The following is a 16,165-nucleotide window of genomic DNA, read 5'->3' on the forward strand; positions in this document are numbered from 1 at the left end:
CTGACCCTGGAGGTTTCTGTCCAGACTCTGGTCTTGACTTGCTAGGAATAGGACCTGAACATCCCTACTGACAAAAGCCGGGCAGGGGGAACCACCACAGGTGAGAGGGTGGAGTCCCACAGGGAAGCAGGAAAGAGCTGCAGGAGGAGGTGGCTCATCTGCATAAGATCCGGGAGCGCGAGGACTTCCATCAGCAGGGCCCACTCAGAGGGATGGAGGATGCCAGCCACCTCTTCAGGAACACCATAGCAAAGGAGAGCTCAGGGTTTCGCTGTCAGCCTCCCCGAGCCGGGGCGGGACGCGGGGTCGCAGCTCCGAACGCGGCCCCTAAGCGTTAACTCCGCGGCCGCGGATTGGCTAAGAAACCGCAAGGGCGGGTCAGCTCAACCTTGCTTGAGGTAAACAACCACCGTCCCCGCCTACGCCCTGTTCTCGCGGGACTTCGGCTCCGGCCGGTGCTCTGCCGGAAGGAACCCGGAAGTCGAGGCTGAGCTGGGAAGGGCCGAGTGCAGAGCGCCCACGGGGTAGTGGGTGCTGGTGAGGAAAGGGTCCCTCGCGCCGCAGGGTGGGAGAGGGGCGCGGGACCGGCCCTGCCACCGACTCGGCGGGAAGGGGTGGGCGGCGGCGTAGCGGGACTGGCCCGGCCCGGCCTGACACGACACGTGTCTGCTTGTGGGTTGCCCGGGCACTCGGCCCTTGTCGGCCCGCACACGCCGCCCAGGGGCCGCGGGCCTACCATAGCCTCGCGCCCTCCGCCTGTGTGCGCGGAGAGAGACCCGTGTGCAGGCCCGGGAGGGGGACCCCTGCGGGTACCTCGCCGCCCTGCCACCAGGGTGCCCCGAGCCCGCGCTAACCCGGCTCTCCGCCCTCCCAGGAGCCGCGTGGCCGGACATGGAGTACATGAAGGCGCCGGTGGCCCCCAGCCAGGGCAACATGTAAGTGACACGGGCCTGGCGCTGCCCGCCGGACGGGGTGGGGCCCGCGAGGGTGTTATGGGGTCGGGTTGGGTAGGACTGGAGCGAAGTGCCCGGTCTCTTGTGAGGCCCCGGCCGGGTCCCCGGAACCCATAGCGGGGAGGGCAGGAAATGGAAGCTCGGACGTCTCTGAAATTCCCTGCGAGGGGAGTCCGTGGAGAAGCACCACGAGTCGGGAATCCTTCCCCAGCGCAGCCAGTACAGGCGTCGCTTTCCACAGGTGGCTTGAGCTGGGTTGGCCATTGGTCACTGACACCCTGGGGGGATCTGGGTCTTCATTTCAGGCCAAACCCATACAAGCTTCCAGACAAAGTGCACAGTGACAGGATGTATTGGTGTGTGTCCTGGCTGGCAGCAGTCCTTTTTCCTTTTATCACAACATTTTTCTCTGCCTTTGTTCCTCTGAGTCCCCCCAAGTATGGTGTTTATTTTTCATTTGTTAATTCTGCTTCATTTACTCAAGCCTGTGCTGCCAGTGTGGCATCCCAATCCCACCAAACCCTGCGAACATGTGCGTGGCATGTTTACGAACTCAGGTGGATATCACAGAAGGAATCCCCAAACAAGTCACGGTTCACTTCTGCAAACAGTGTGAGAGGTATGGTGTGATTACACCGTAGGTTTTAGGCTAATATGTCACTAAAATGTTAAATTTGTGATATTTTTCATTAATATCATAAGCAATGGTTGGAAATGACCAAGTTTATATTCATAGAATGCAAATGTCTGTTTTGACCTTATCTGTTTTTTTGTTTTTAATTATTATTTTAAGGCTTTTCTTTTGCTGAAGCAGTATTAATTCTGGGATGTGGAGGCACATGTAGGAAAAAAGTAGACTGATTAAGTAGTTTCTGAAGGAAAAAGTGGGTGGGTCAGAGTTGGGGAAAAGTTCAAGTACTGTACCTCTGAAGAACGTGGATCTTAATGTTTTATTAGGGAAGCACCAGTTTGGGGTTTATGGTAAACATTTTCTTTTTCTAAACCTAATAATGTTTGAAATAAACAGTGATCTCTGAATAATTTAAATCATTGAAAGTTTTCCTTTATCTCAGATATCTTCAGCCTCCAGGAACTTGGGTTCAGTGTGCCTTAGAATCGAGAGAACTTCTAACTTTGTGTCTTAAAAAAATCAAAGCTTCGCTTAGTAAGGTTAGTCACTGAATTGCATTTGCGCTGTATAAAATAAGATCTGATTAACTTTAGAACTTTCTGGGTAGTCAGTCACAGTTGATTTATGTTAAAGGTGGAGGCTGAAATCCTGACATCATTGAAATCAATAGTAAAACTCCCATTGACTTTAGCAAGGCCAGGATTTCACCCAGAGTTTGGAGCTAGATCTGGCTAATACAAACAAAACACATCCCTAAAGAAAGCATTCAGTTATCAAAATGAATTTCCGCTATTAAACGAAACATATATTATGCATTTGACAATCATGTTAGTGTTACCAGATATTGGTTGGTCTTGTGCCACCACATTGCAGTTTGGACTCAGAAATAGACCACTATCTTATTTATTTCGGTTAAATTTACAGTAGCGCACTGTAACCATTTCAGTAAGCCTTTTTTACATTGTTTAAGTAACTGGCAGTTTGTTACTTGACAACTTGCAGCAAAAGCACAAATGGCTGTAGTAGTAGTTCTATGTTGGTGGTTTTAGGTTGAAGAAATTTTTTCAATCTAATTATGTGGAGGTGTAGCATGAATAATATTGATTGGGTTTGTTGTACTGCTAAACATGTTTCTTAAATGTCTTCCAGTCCTCAATTGTTGATAGTGTACTTTGTAACTCATTACCTGAAGCTTGTGTTCTTAATGGTTAACTTTTCATGCTTTAAACATGTATGTTAGAGAGTCTGACAGGTTATCAACTAGAGGATAATGAATAATCCTCTCTGTTTCTACTGACAGGTGCGGCTGATCGAAGCAAGCTTTGTTTGGACTGAACCACATTCCAGGAGACTTAAGATAAAGCTGACAGTACAAAAAGAGGTAATTGAGATCCATTGCACCTCTTATAGGTTTTTTTTTCTAAGCACTATTTTAGGCGACAAATACAGTAGCGTACAGAAAGGCAATTCTCTGTTGGCTGGTGGAGGCCAAGAATGTTCCAGAGGTTATTTGCTTGTCTTGGAGGAAGATGCTGATTTCGCTGTGCCTAAAGCCCACAAATGGAGCAGTATTGACAGTGACCTGAGGAAGGCATTTTGCTTTCTCAGCTGCAGGGAGGAAAGGTAACCCTATGCAGGCAGAGAAGTTAATGAAAGATTCAACCGCCTAAAGAGACAGGTTTATAATAATTTCTGAAGACAAGCAGGCAACTTTTTTATCTTGTTTTTTAAAATATGATTTTCTCCATTTTTCTGAGTAATTATTTGGAAAATTGAGGCCTTCATAAAAGCATAACATTTATATTTCATGAATAGTACTGCCAACCTCCATGCATAGCATAACAATGCCTGTCAAGTAATCTTACTATACCAGTTACTTTGAACTATAATATACTAATTTTTGGTTGAATATTTGCATCAGTGATGTAAACTATAAAATGGCGCCATCTTCAACCAGAAGAAAGAATATTTGTAATCATTCTTAAATTTGATTCTGCAGGTGATGAATGGAGCAATCCTTCAACAAGTGTTTGTGGTGGAGTATGTAGTTCAGCCTCAAATGTGTGATGACTGTCATAGAGTTGAAGCTAAGGATTTCTGGAAAGCAGTGGTTCAGGTCAGACAAAAGGTAAAAACAATAGTAATGTTCTTCAGTATCCGTCTAGTTCAGTAACCGGTCAGGTGACCAATACTGAATGCCTTCTTTAGAAGCATAAGCTTCTCAAATGCATCTGGCCAATACAGGAATGCAGTCTGCAAACATAAGGTGGAAATCTTTCTCTCGCCCCAGCCAGTCTGCTCTCTGAGGCATGAACATTAATGGCCCTTCACGCTGTATCCCAAGTCTAAAACTAATTCAGATAAAGTGAGTGTCTGAGCATCTAAGTTGCACTTTCTGATATGTTTTATTTTACACCTGTCTGTGGGGCATTTCATATGTCATTGTTAAGGTAGGTTATTTGTAATGCTGTCACAGGTTGTCATGAATTCTTCAATTTTTGCTTTTCTTAAACTTCACTGCTCATCTGGAGAGCCACTAGCTTTTAATTAAATATGATTTCTAGCCATTTTGGTTGCAAAGGTAACCTTCTAAACATGAAAATATAACTGATGCTGTCTTGCTAAGTCCTACCAATATGCAGAGATTCTCTAGAGGATGCACCTTTGCCTTATGTAAAAATGTAAAAATTCTAAAACCTTGTAATGTAAGACTATAAAATGTGCTTTATTAAAATAAGACCTGATATCGTTTTTTAAGAATGTTTTTCGATTTTTCCCACTTGAAATTAATGTTTAGGACACTTAATATACTCGAAAAATTTCTGAGACTTTTTTACTGCATTTGTTACTATTTCACTTTTTGCTAGGAAAAAGCAGCGGGAAGTGTTTTATTTTACCCCAATATTTTGCTTTGACCAACAGCCAACTTCAGTCATTCTATTGCTCAGACACTAATGGGTATGTCTACACTGCAGCTGGAACTGGGCCTTCCAACCAGGTATACAGACATGCTAAATCCACTCAAGCTAGCATGCTAATTAAGAGCTGCGTAGATAGATATTTCATCATCAGTCCAGTCCAGCCACACAAGTATGGACCTGGTGAGGAGAGTGGGCTTGTACTCCGCCAACTAGCCAGTGCCACAATGTCCACATATTAGCGTCTATATCTACCCTAACTGGCAGGCACGCTTCCAGCTGCAGTGTGATAGACATAGCCTTAGTTTTGTACAGTCCTTTTGTGATTCCTTTCAGGTCTGCCTAAGACTTGACTAGTCTAAATAATCTTGTTCTTAGCAGACTGCCTGCTGGCAGTTTGCATCCTCCTGAAACTGTTTTGCTTCTAAAGTGATGGGAAAACACACTTCCTAGGCAATAATCTTTAAGCTGTGCAGTGTTTGATAAGGTGATCAGATATATAAACTGAACATTTGAATAGCTTGGTTTTTTAAAATGTCCATATTTGCATTTCTTTAACTAGTATTCAAGTACATCGCTTGAGAAAAGGAAGTGAATGGGTGCATATTACAATTTTAGTGCCATGTAGCTCATGGGGCTAGTTGAATTTGTTTTTTTTAAATCATTTCGGTTTTATAATATCAGTTAAATTAATCCCATTAGAATCAGAAGGATGGGTTATTTATAATTCTTTAGGATCCAGTGTATTGAGAAAATCAATATTACAGAAATAAGAGTAAATAAGAAATAGAGGTTTAAAAGCAACACAGAAAGGCATAAATAGAGCAGTTGCTTGCGCATTTATGTACATGTATGGTAAATTTTCAGTAGTTCTCTTGTAATAAAGACTTCATTCAGTGTCTAAGATTATTCAGTTTCCCCATTTGTAATTTTGGGATAATGATACTGACCTCCTTTGTAAAGTGCTTGGAGAGCTACTGATAAAAAGCACTATATAAGAACTATTTATTTTATTTCTGCTTCAGTTGATCGTTCCATGTTCATGGTTACCCTGTTGATGCATTTGCAGATAACTTGAAGGTTGTTACATTTTCATAATCTAATCTAGATTTGACTTTTTAACTTTAGACTCTGCACAAAAAAACTTTCTACTATTTGGAACAATTGATTTTAAAACACAGGCTTCATCAAAATACGCTTCGGATCAAAGAGATTCATGGTAAGTGAAGTGGCTTGCCAATAATCTTTATGTAAAATGACTGAAGTAATCGAAATTGGAAGTCTCTGGGTCCGAAAAATAAGTACTAGTATTCCGTTTTTGTGCACATTGGTTGCTGAGAGGTATGACTTAGATATAGCCTTTTTATGGTGAAAAATACCCATTTAAAGTACAATATAGTATCTTCATGTAGCTGTATTTTCTTTAAGATGGCCTGGATTTCTATTATGGTTCAAAGCAACATGCCCAGAAGATGGTAGACTTTCTTCAGTGTACAGTTCCTTCCAGGTATTTTGCCATAGTTTATCACATTCTAACTCAGATATTCAAGAGCTGTTGGAAAATTACTTTGCTGATCCTTTATTTTGAAAATTGTATGTAAAGTGCAGAATCAGCAGTTCTTGGATGCAATGAGTCTTTTGTAATTACAACAAAGTGAAGCTACCAGCCCCGAAGTCTCCAATTTTCTCCATCAGCTTAGACATCATGGAACTAACCCTTTTGTCCATTGTCCTGTTTTCCATGTTATTCCTAGTTTTCTTGTGATATGAAGCCATATATTTGCAAGTATTTCTGCTACGCTATTTTGTGCTGAGAGAACGAATTACCTTCTGTATATTTCTTATGCCTCATTTTGCTCCTTTAAAGTTTTATTTATGCTTTTTAGATCAAAATCATCCCAGCGTTTGATTTCGCATGATATTCATAGCAATGCCTACAATTACAAAAGCACTTTCTCGGTGGAGATTGTTCCAGTATGTAAGGTAGCTTTCTTTTTTATTTTTTTTAAAGGAATAAAATATATTATCAATTTGCAGTGGCTGTAATTTACATTTTTGATCATGATGAGTCAGGATTTTTTTTTTTAAACAAGATCTTTTAAGGTAAATGCGTTCTTAGTGAAAAAAGCTGTCATCAAGCAGTCCATTAGTTTGGAAAGTATTTTAAAAAGCATGCTCAGAAAGGGGGTAGAGTGCTTGTTTCTCCAAACTTCTGGCTGAAACCAGCACTTACAAGCCCAATGTGCAACATACCTGTATAATTACGTCAAAAGCAAAACCAATCCACCTCAAAATTTGCATGCTAAATTTCATCCCATGGTAGAATTTGACTGAAAAGTTTGGTGTACAATCGTGTGAAGTGTTTTGAGAGAGATAATGGCTTGAGAATTTCCCTGTTCGCTTTCAAAGATCTTGCAAACTGGGTTTTTGGCTCATTTCACTGAAAAGTAGATTTACCTATAACCTTCAAACTGCACCTCTGTTCTGTATTGCTTAACACGTAAAAATGCTTTTTTGCTGGCTTTAGAGAGGATTCTGGTATAGTAGCACTTATGTAATAACACCTTTTTAAATATTAAGGTAAATACGTATTCCAATGCACTGAAAACATACACTTGTGTTTCCATGCATTATATATTCATTTGCACCTCTTCTTTGATTTACATGTTGAAAGTTTGCTGGACCCAAATGAAGATGACCATTAGCAGTGGTAGTGGTTGTCAGGGTGTCATGTGGGTTTCTCAGTCCAGTAGCTGGAGAAGCAAAATATAGGCAAAACATAAACTTCTGGGCAGTTTAAAAAAAATAACTGCACCAAGTGTGAAAAGCTCTTCCGAGCAGGGATAGTCTTGGTGTGTGTTTATAGTGAGTCTAGCACAGTGGGGCTTTAATGAGATTTTGATTAGCCCCTTTGGGTATTACTACAATATTTATATTAATGAGGGTGGTTATCTGTAGATAATTGAGGTCTGTATTTTAGACAATTTGCCTAAAAATGTATCCAGTATTTATAGCCTAGTCATTTGGGTAGTTAAGAAAAGTACTGCTGCTCACAAATTGAGCCCTGCTGAATATGTACTATAGTTAGTGTAAAACATCTTTTCCACCTTTGAGCATTTTTGCTAATTTACGAGACAGAGACCCACACTACTGACTTCTTATCAGTACTTTATACCCTGAGAAAACAATTAATGTTAATCCCCGAAAAAGTAAAGAGTGATCCCTGAAGAAACCTTAATATGGTACAACCTTAACTTTCCTCAAGTTTACAGAAATATCCAAAACTTTCTGCTAAGTGGGAGAACCATGCAGGTGGACAGTGTCTTCCTCCTTTGTTCAACTGAAGGTTGAGGGGGAAATGGCTTTGTGCTGTAACTAAAAAGCTACTTTCTTACCAATTGTCAAAGATTTGCCATGAGAAGGTTAGAAACTCACTTCTCAGCCACGCAGTATTGTAGAATTAGATTTCCCCTCATCTACTCCCCACCCCCAGTTGTTTGTTCATAGCATTTATGTTGAATGGTAATAGTGGTTGTTCTCAAACTCAATTTAAGGACTTGTTTAAAAAAGTTTTAGTACTTCACTAAAAATCTGAATATAACTAAAAACAAGAAAACAAATGTGTGAAATTTTGTTTCTTGCTGCACAGGACAATGTTGTATGTCTGTCTCCAAAACTGGCACAGAGCCTTGGGAATATGAGCCAGATCTGTGTGTGCATCAGAGTAACAAGTGCTGTCCACCTCATTGATCCCAACACTCTGCAGAGTAAGTTGGGGGAGGGGAGCTGTTCTTTTTTCCCCTTGAGCGTTAATCCTGTTGTCTAGTAATTCTTCTGTTTCAGAGTAGCAGCTGTGTTAGTCTGTATCTGCAAAAAGAACAGGAGTACTTGTGGCACCTTAGAGACTAACAAATTTATTAGAGCATAAGCTTTCGTGGGCTACGGCCCACTTCATCGGATGCATAGAATGGAACATATAGTAAGAAGAGAGACACATGAAGTTCCCATCCAACTGTACGAGGCTAATTAAGATGAGCTATTATCAGCAGGAGAGAAACTTTTGTAGTGATGATCAAGATGGCCCATTTAGACAGTTCACAAGAAGGTGTGAGGATACTTAACACAGGGAAATAGATTCAATATGTGTAATGACCCAGCTACTCCGAGTCTCTCTTCAAACCCAAGTTAATGGTATCTAGCTTGCATATTAAGTCAAGCTCAGCAGTTTCTCGTTGGAGTCTGTTTTTGAAGCTTTTCTCTTGTAAAATTGCCACCCTTAAGTCATTTACTGACTGGCCAGAGAGGTTGAAGTGTTCTCTTCCTACCGGTTTTTAAATGTTATGATTCCTGATGTCAGATTTGTGTCCATTTAGTCTTTTGCATAGAGACTGTCCGGTTTGGCCAATGTATATGACAGAGGAGCATTGCTGGCACATGATGGCATATATCACATTGGTAGATGTGCAGGTGAACGAGCCCCTGATGGCATGGCTAATGTGAGAACAGCATTCTTCTGTTGGCATTGTTCTTACTGAATGTTTTCCTGATGCACATCTTGTGTTTCAGACCTTAATTATGAAAGATTAAATCAGTTTTCTCACTGCCGAACAAATTAATGGCAAACTAAAATTAATCTTTGCCCCTGAATTCTCTACTATTGTGTACAAAATGTACCACAAATGAAAGAATTGCAGAGGCTATCTGGATGATATTTTCCTTTTGTCACTTTGCTGTGCCATGTAAGCCGTGTCTGCTTGAGAAAGGGTTTATTGTTACAGCTCTACCAGCCAGCTCTGATAGTTGGGTTCTTGTATTGCCGGTGTCGTTTATACCAGAATTAAACTGTCTACGTTAGGGGTTTTGCCAGCCCAGGTGTGTTGGTTAGAAGCGACTTTTTAAATGTAGACCAGGCCTTGGTCTATCACAAGCATATTCCTTTAGAATTAAGATGGAGATACAGAATGCAAACTGACATGTGACTCAGGGCAGGTCTGCACTAGGAGTGCTTCATGGGAATAGCAGTACCAGTATGTTTTACCAGCGAAGCACTCCTAGAGTGGGTGTAGCTTATTCCAGTCTTCCCTTCCCCTCCTAACAAAATAAGCTATACTGGCAAAAGTACAGTTTTGCTGGTACTATATAACTGCATCTACACTAGGGACTCTTGTCAGTCAGATCACACCCTGATTTAGACAATGCTACATCAGCAGTAGTTTATAGTGTACACCTGGCCTCAATGCTTCTACTCTGTTGAAGTGTAATATCACTGATCATTTGAAAGTTGCCTTGATTTTTGGCTTAATAATGCATATTGAGTCCGAAAGCAATTTTCTTGTGCCCACAAAGGTCTGTATTTGCCCTTTCAGTTGCTGACCTTGATGGAAGCACTTACTGGCGTCACCCTTTCAATAGCTTGTTCCATCCAAAGCAGTTGGAGGAGTTTATTGTAATAGATATCACCAGGGTCCAAGAGAGAAAACAAGGTGCAGGTGCAGGGATGAGATCAAACAAAGTAAGAGTTTATTTGCCTTATTTAACACTTTGGAAACCGGGTTCCTTGTCTGGGATTCTGTTTTGGCTCACTTGATGTTACAAAGCATACTGCACGTTTTTCCAAATATAGCCCAAAATGTTCTGACTATTGTTAGCTGGTGAAGCTTTCCCCTAAGAAAGGTGCAATACATTGTTCTCATTCACTGGGAATTGCATACACATCATATGAATTCCCTTTTCAGAAATTATTTTGCTTCAACATTAAGTTAAAATTTGATTGTTATAAGCTGCTTACTCTTAGGTTAATATTTTAGGTCACAATTTCATAATGAAGCATTTTATGCAGCCCAACACTTAAGAGGATTGTGGATACCAGCTAAGATTCATTATAACTAAATGAACCATATTTGATAAATATCTTGACAAATATTCCACATGAATGCTTAGGTCAAATTAGTACTAGAGACTGGTGTTCAGAAGTCAATTCACCTCTCTTAATAGTGTTTTATTACAGATCTTGTAGCAGTTGTTCCTCCTTGTTGTCCGTCCTTCCTTCCTCCACAAAAGACTGTGGCTTGGCACTTTTTTGTCCTACACAGAGACTTCTATGTAACAATGCCTAGCCTTTGGTTTGCTGCTCTACATTTTTTATATTTCCTTACCAAATAATATTGATCCAACAACTCTATATGGTACATAATGAAATAAAAACAATCTTTGTGATCATATTTATAGGAGGAAATCTAAATGGAATCTGTGCAAATTTCCCATTGTTTCCATTTGTTTGTCTTCAGTAAAAAGACAATCATTAACAATAAGAAAATGGAAATATAAGCTGGATACAGAAAGCCAGTATTACTGATGCAATATCAAATGGTACATAGTATAGCAATAGAAGTGTTTTTAATTATGCAGCAGAAAATGAAACTCTCCATCTCATTACAAAAATGTTTGTTTCCATTTTTCAAGCACACTCTTGCTGAAGCCTGGGTACAGAAAACCTCAGAGATGAATACAGATAATCAGTATTTCTGCCGCACTCACTTGGGGCACCTTCTAAATCCTGGAGACCTAGTCTTGGGGTTTGTATGATATATGCTATTTTCAATCAATATTTGATTGACTGAGACAGATTTTGCAGATTAATAAAATCTCAACTTCCTGTAACACTGACCCCAAAGTTACAGGACATGGGGGACAGGAAAGATCTTGTAATTCTGTCATTTTGGAAAAGGATTTTGGGTTGGTAGGAGAAGAGGTGGCTTCTGTTTTTTAAAGTGTCTGTTTAAACCAGCGGTTCTCAAACCGTGGATCAGGACCCCAGTGTGGGTTGCAATCCCGTTTTAATGGGGTCACCAGGGCTGGCATTAGACTTGCTGGGGCCCAGGGCCAAAGCCCGAACCCTGAGTGGCACTGCTCTGACTTCAGCTTCAGCCCTGGGCAGTGGAGTACAGGTTACAGGCCCCCTGCCAGGGGCTGAAGACTTGGGCTTCGGCTTCCCCCCCCAGCCCACCTAGGGTGGCAGGGCTCAGGCTTCAGTTCCCTCTCCTGGGATAGTGTAGTAATTTTTGTTGTCAGAAGGGGGATCACAATGCAATGAATCTTGAGAACCCCTGGTCTAAACCAAAACTTGTAAAAATGGCAATTTTTGACTCAGTACTACTGCCTGTGCGTGTTCAGAATTGTATCTAATTAGTTTTTCCACTTTTTGCTATGGTTAGCACTGAAGTGCTATCACAACTGTGGGAAGCTGATCTGGATTCGGCTCATGCTTTCACAACAGAATTGTGAACTGTTCTAATTTTCAAAATTAGAAGTTGCAGGAAAATGAGGGTGGAGAAGAGGCCCTTGGTCATGGCCAGGAAGAGGTCATTGGTGACCTTAATGAGAGAAGTCTCAATGGCATAGAGGGACAAAAGCCAGAGTGGAATGGGGTCAGTCAGCTAGCAGTCAGAATCAAAGCAATGAGTGTATAGAGTGCACATATGACAAACATACTGCTTAGACATGGAGAGGCTTGGGAGGGTTTTTAAGATGCCACGGTAGGGACATGTTCAAAGACCAAGTATGCTGGAATGTGTCAGAAGGCAAGAGGGGATGGAGACAACGGAACAGGTTGAAGGGTATGCTCTGCAGCTTGATAGCATGTAATGTACTTGATCGCTGTTAGTGTGTGTGTGTTACCTTATAATGTAAAGAGTTTAACTTGTTTATCAAGGATACTTAGTAGCATGGATTTTCTTCCCTGTTGTGTATCTCTCTTCTGTGTGAACTATAAAATTGTAATTATACCATGTTCGTTTCTTCTTGGAAGTATAAAACATGAAAGGTTAAGTATTCAAGCTATTAAGTGTGTTGTAAATATCTTCCTTTTAGATATGACTTGGCCAATTGTAACCTCAATGACGAATTTGCAAATAAGATGAACCCACACAATGTTCCTGATGTGGTAAGGTCCTAGAGTCTCTTTCTTGTAGAGAAGTTTGTTTCTTGTGCATAATTGAAGATGAGAACGTTGTGGTCTATAAAATGTATGTTGTAGTCCTAGCTTAAAAATCTGGGGAAATGAGGTATTAGCACCAACATCCTGGTCAAATTCCAGTTTTGCAAATTATATTCTGGCTGTTTAAATTTTCCCTGTTTTGATTGGCTTTCTTAAAGACATGCCTTAGCTCAAACAGGAATTAATTCAAGGAAGTCCTGTAGCCTGTGTTATGCAGAAGGTCAAATTAGATGATCAGTTATCCCTTCTGCTCTTCTGGATCTGTAGTATCCATTTCTTTCCCTAAACTATTGTGTCCTATCTATGCTGCGCCAGCACTGTGTACTGTTCCTTCCATACACGTGGGGAGCCCTTTGTATGACCAGCTCTATGTAAATAGTGTGAGAACTTCACTATTCAGGCTCAATGAGGTGCCTGACTCATTTATCCTATACAGCTTTCCATTGCTGCCCTCTTGTGACCAATTATTATATTACAGAATCCACAATGCAGTACAATTCCTTGGTTCAGAGATTAAAGAATGTTAGTGTTTTTCTGAAAGTTGGTCTAAAATGATATCTTCTGTGTAGGTTTTAATAAAGAAGAGTTATGACCGTACTAAACGCCAGCGTCGCAGGAACTGGAAACTGAAAGAGCTGGAAAGGGACAGAGAAGGCATGGATACAGATGACGAAAGGTTTGGTTTCTGCTCAGTAACTCTTCCCCTTGAACCATCTGTGCAGGGTCCAGTAATGGGCAGCATTTCTCAATCTCTCCTGATAATGGTACTAGATTTAGTTCATGCTCAGGTCTAAAGAGTATCCAGAATAAGTGGAGACACCACTCCTCCTCTTCTTCCACACAGGCAGGTACAACTGGCACTCCATAAGGGGGAGTGCATGCTCACCATTATCAGAAGATGGCTTAGCAGGTCTGGTCTCCCTGCATTCTAGGGAGAGGTATACCTCTTCACTGCTCCCTACTGCAGGAAGTGCCTTAAAGACACAATTTAGCCCTGAGTGCTTAGAGTGAAATCTCATCCCACTTTTGACTGCTTTGTGAAATTGCAGGGGAGATTGATATTTGAGACAATATAGTAAAACTTTCTTGAATTTTGTCCACAATCTTACAGCCATTACTAAAGATTACACAGTATAAGCATGGACTACGAAGACTTAAAACTGGAATCATTAGTGAGTAGGGTCACAGACCACATGTCTGTGGGCAACCAATTAGACATTAAGCTGTCTAAAGAGACATCTGCAAGGGAGAGGAAATGTTTGTCATTGGTATGTTCAGTAACAAATTGTATGCAACAGCTGACTAACTCTAATGTCTAGCTGACTGGAAAATGGAAGCAAAAGATCAGAGTTAAATTGGAATGTAAAAGCTACAGAATATTAGTGGCATACTATAAACTACCCGAAGACTGAATTACAAATATGGGGATGTTAAAAGAGCATATGTCTGAGGGACCAAATCCTGTAATCATTTCTTGGTGTGCAATGCTTCCCTACACTTAATGGCCCTTGAGAGGAGCAAAGAAGTGAGATGTAGAGCAGTTTAAGTGCTGACTGCATGCTCAAGACATAAAATAAGTGCCTTAAACCCATGCAAGTAGAAGGGCAGTGGTCAGTGAGTCATGCCTGTCCTTCTCTCCCAACTCTAAAGTTGTCTGTCTTGTTTTCGAAAACATCCAGGCAACTTGGGATTTGGGGGATGGAGCTAGGGTTCTGCCATTTGTTCAGTGGTCCCCACAGCACCCATAGAAATATAAGCCGCTCTTCAAGTTTTTTAATCTGTGCTTGAAGCACACAGCTGCAGCTTCTACAAAATGTATTCTGTGTATAATAAAAACAAGAGCACTTGTCAACTCCAGAAGTTTTCTGAGTAAGTCTCTCCACCCATCCCCATTGGGGTTTTACCTGCAGTAGAGTTTCACCTCTAGGATTGGCCTAAATAGTTATCTGGCATGATTCCACTGGGCTGCTAGCCTGCCAGACTCCAGAGTTTGCATAATTCTAAAGGAAAAGAGAAGAGTTAATGTATTCAATTGAGTTTGTTGCTTTTTTAGGCAGTACCAGGACTTCCTTGAAGATCTTGAAGAAGATGAGACGATTAGAAGGAATGTCAATATTTATAAAGGTAAGTCAAAACACTTGTGACTTCAGATTTTATTTAGCTTCTGGTAATTCAGAAGGATTTGAATGCTCAGGGTAAAGTGACATACACTTAAAAAAATGCATATTGCTTGAGGTCATAATGTCAACAGGTATTTTACAGCCTTTGATTACTGTGTGTTCATGTTTTGTATTTGCAACAAAGGTAGGATTGGCGTGGAAGTCTAATTTGGGGGGAAAGAACAGTTGTAGGGAGGATTGGTCTATAATGCAGCAGCCTGTATGAAAGTGACAGGGTGTATTCATTGCTTTAAGCTATGAAATTTCTTGGAGCTATTATTTCCTTATTTGGTTTTTCTTTTGTTTTTTTAGATTCAAAAATTCCAGTGGAAAGTGACACAGATGATGAAGGTGCTCCACGAATCAGTCTGGCTGAGATGCTAGAGGAACTCCATATCTCCCAGGATGCCACTGGTGGGGAGGGTTCTGATATGATGACACAATAAGCATATGCATTAAAAAATGCAATCATTGTACTCTCTTGAGGAGAAACTATCCTGCCCAGAAATAAATGTAATGAACTGTTGAACTAATTGTAGACATTCATGTAGTCTTGTGAATATAAAAGGCTGTGCACGTAAACATCTTACCCATAAATAAGTGTGTGTGCTATACAAACTGCTGATGAGGATCAGATTTAGTAAAATCAAACTCCTGATGAAGGTGTCACAACATAAGGCCTGCAAGTTTTTCAGATGTTCTCCTGCTGCCTTCTCCCTATGACTTCTGCAACGTGAGTGCAAGCTGAAACTGCAGGTGTATCCACATGATTGTCTTGAGGTTAAGATGCAAGATGAAGAGTCAAGAGCGATGGGTTCTGTTCCTGATTCTGCCAGACTTTCTGTAGCTTCCTCTCCTGTAAAAGAGACCTTTATCTTTTTAACAGGAGAGTTGTTAGGCTAGATTTGCTTGGAAAGTGCTTTAAGATCTTTGAATGGAAGATGTAATATGAATTTATTCAGCAAAATTTCTGGTAAATACGAGTAAACTGTTTGTTCCTCTACTGTGTGCATAAGGATTTTATGTAAAATATGTAAGTCAGTTGCCAGTACAGCCCTCTGAATCACAAAGCTTGGCCATCCTTGCTCATTGTAGGATATACTGCACTATCCTAAATGCCAGTATCCATATGTTAATTTAACATGAATAAATATCTCCAGTTGTGAATCTTACATTTGAAACTTAGAACTCTGAACACTTGTTATTAGCAAATAACTCAGTATATTAACAAAATGTCACTGTCAACTGTTAAAACTTATAACAATTAAGTGAGTAACACCAAAGAGGGCATGGTCAAAATGTGCAATTGTTCTGGTATAACAGAGTATAAAATATTGACATCCTTCAGTTTTTTTTGTTTTTACTGCAGAGAATTGCATGAGAGCTTTCAGGTTTCCTAAATCTATAATGGGATAGAAAGGATAAACCTATACAAGGCAGTAAAACCAGTCTTGCCACCATCTTTTTAACTCTTCTAAAAAGATGCAAGGTAACTAGAATGTGAAGTA

At 40.6% G+C, this 16,165-nt stretch overlaps 1 protein-coding gene across 3 annotated transcripts; it reads left to right on the forward strand.

Annotated features, from left to right (window-relative positions):
- The first annotated feature begins 379 nt into the window (after positions 1-379).
- On the forward strand, positions 380-15,660 carry NMD3 (NMD3 ribosome export adaptor). 3 transcript variants are annotated; one of them, XM_075132143.1, is made up of 16 exons: positions 380-398; positions 875-935; positions 1,438-1,572; positions 2,027-2,123; positions 2,885-2,965; positions 3,584-3,712; positions 5,631-5,721; positions 5,931-6,009; positions 6,389-6,485; positions 8,152-8,269; positions 9,869-10,014; positions 10,965-11,077; positions 12,372-12,444; positions 13,068-13,174; positions 14,552-14,622; positions 14,970-15,660. In XM_075132143.1, exons 2-16 carry the CDS (start codon positions 892-894, stop codon positions 15,101-15,103), a joined length of 1,515 nt encoding a protein of 504 aa, XP_074988244.1. In that variant the 5' UTR covers positions 380-398; positions 875-891; the 3' UTR covers positions 15,104-15,660. The 3 variants fall into 3 exon arrangements, with proteins under 3 accessions (XP_074988244.1, XP_048720081.1, XP_048720080.1); XM_048864124.2 differs by lacking the exon at positions 380-398 and adding an exon at positions 435-537; XM_048864123.2 differs by lacking the exon at positions 380-398 and having other exon boundaries at positions 563-935.
- The last annotated feature ends 505 nt before the right edge of the window (positions 15,661-16,165 follow it).

Source organism: Caretta caretta, chromosome 9 (genome assembly GCF_965140235.1).
Source record: "Caretta caretta isolate rCarCar2 chromosome 9, rCarCar1.hap1, whole genome shotgun sequence".
NCBI lineage: Eukaryota > Metazoa > Chordata > Testudines > Cheloniidae > Caretta > Caretta caretta.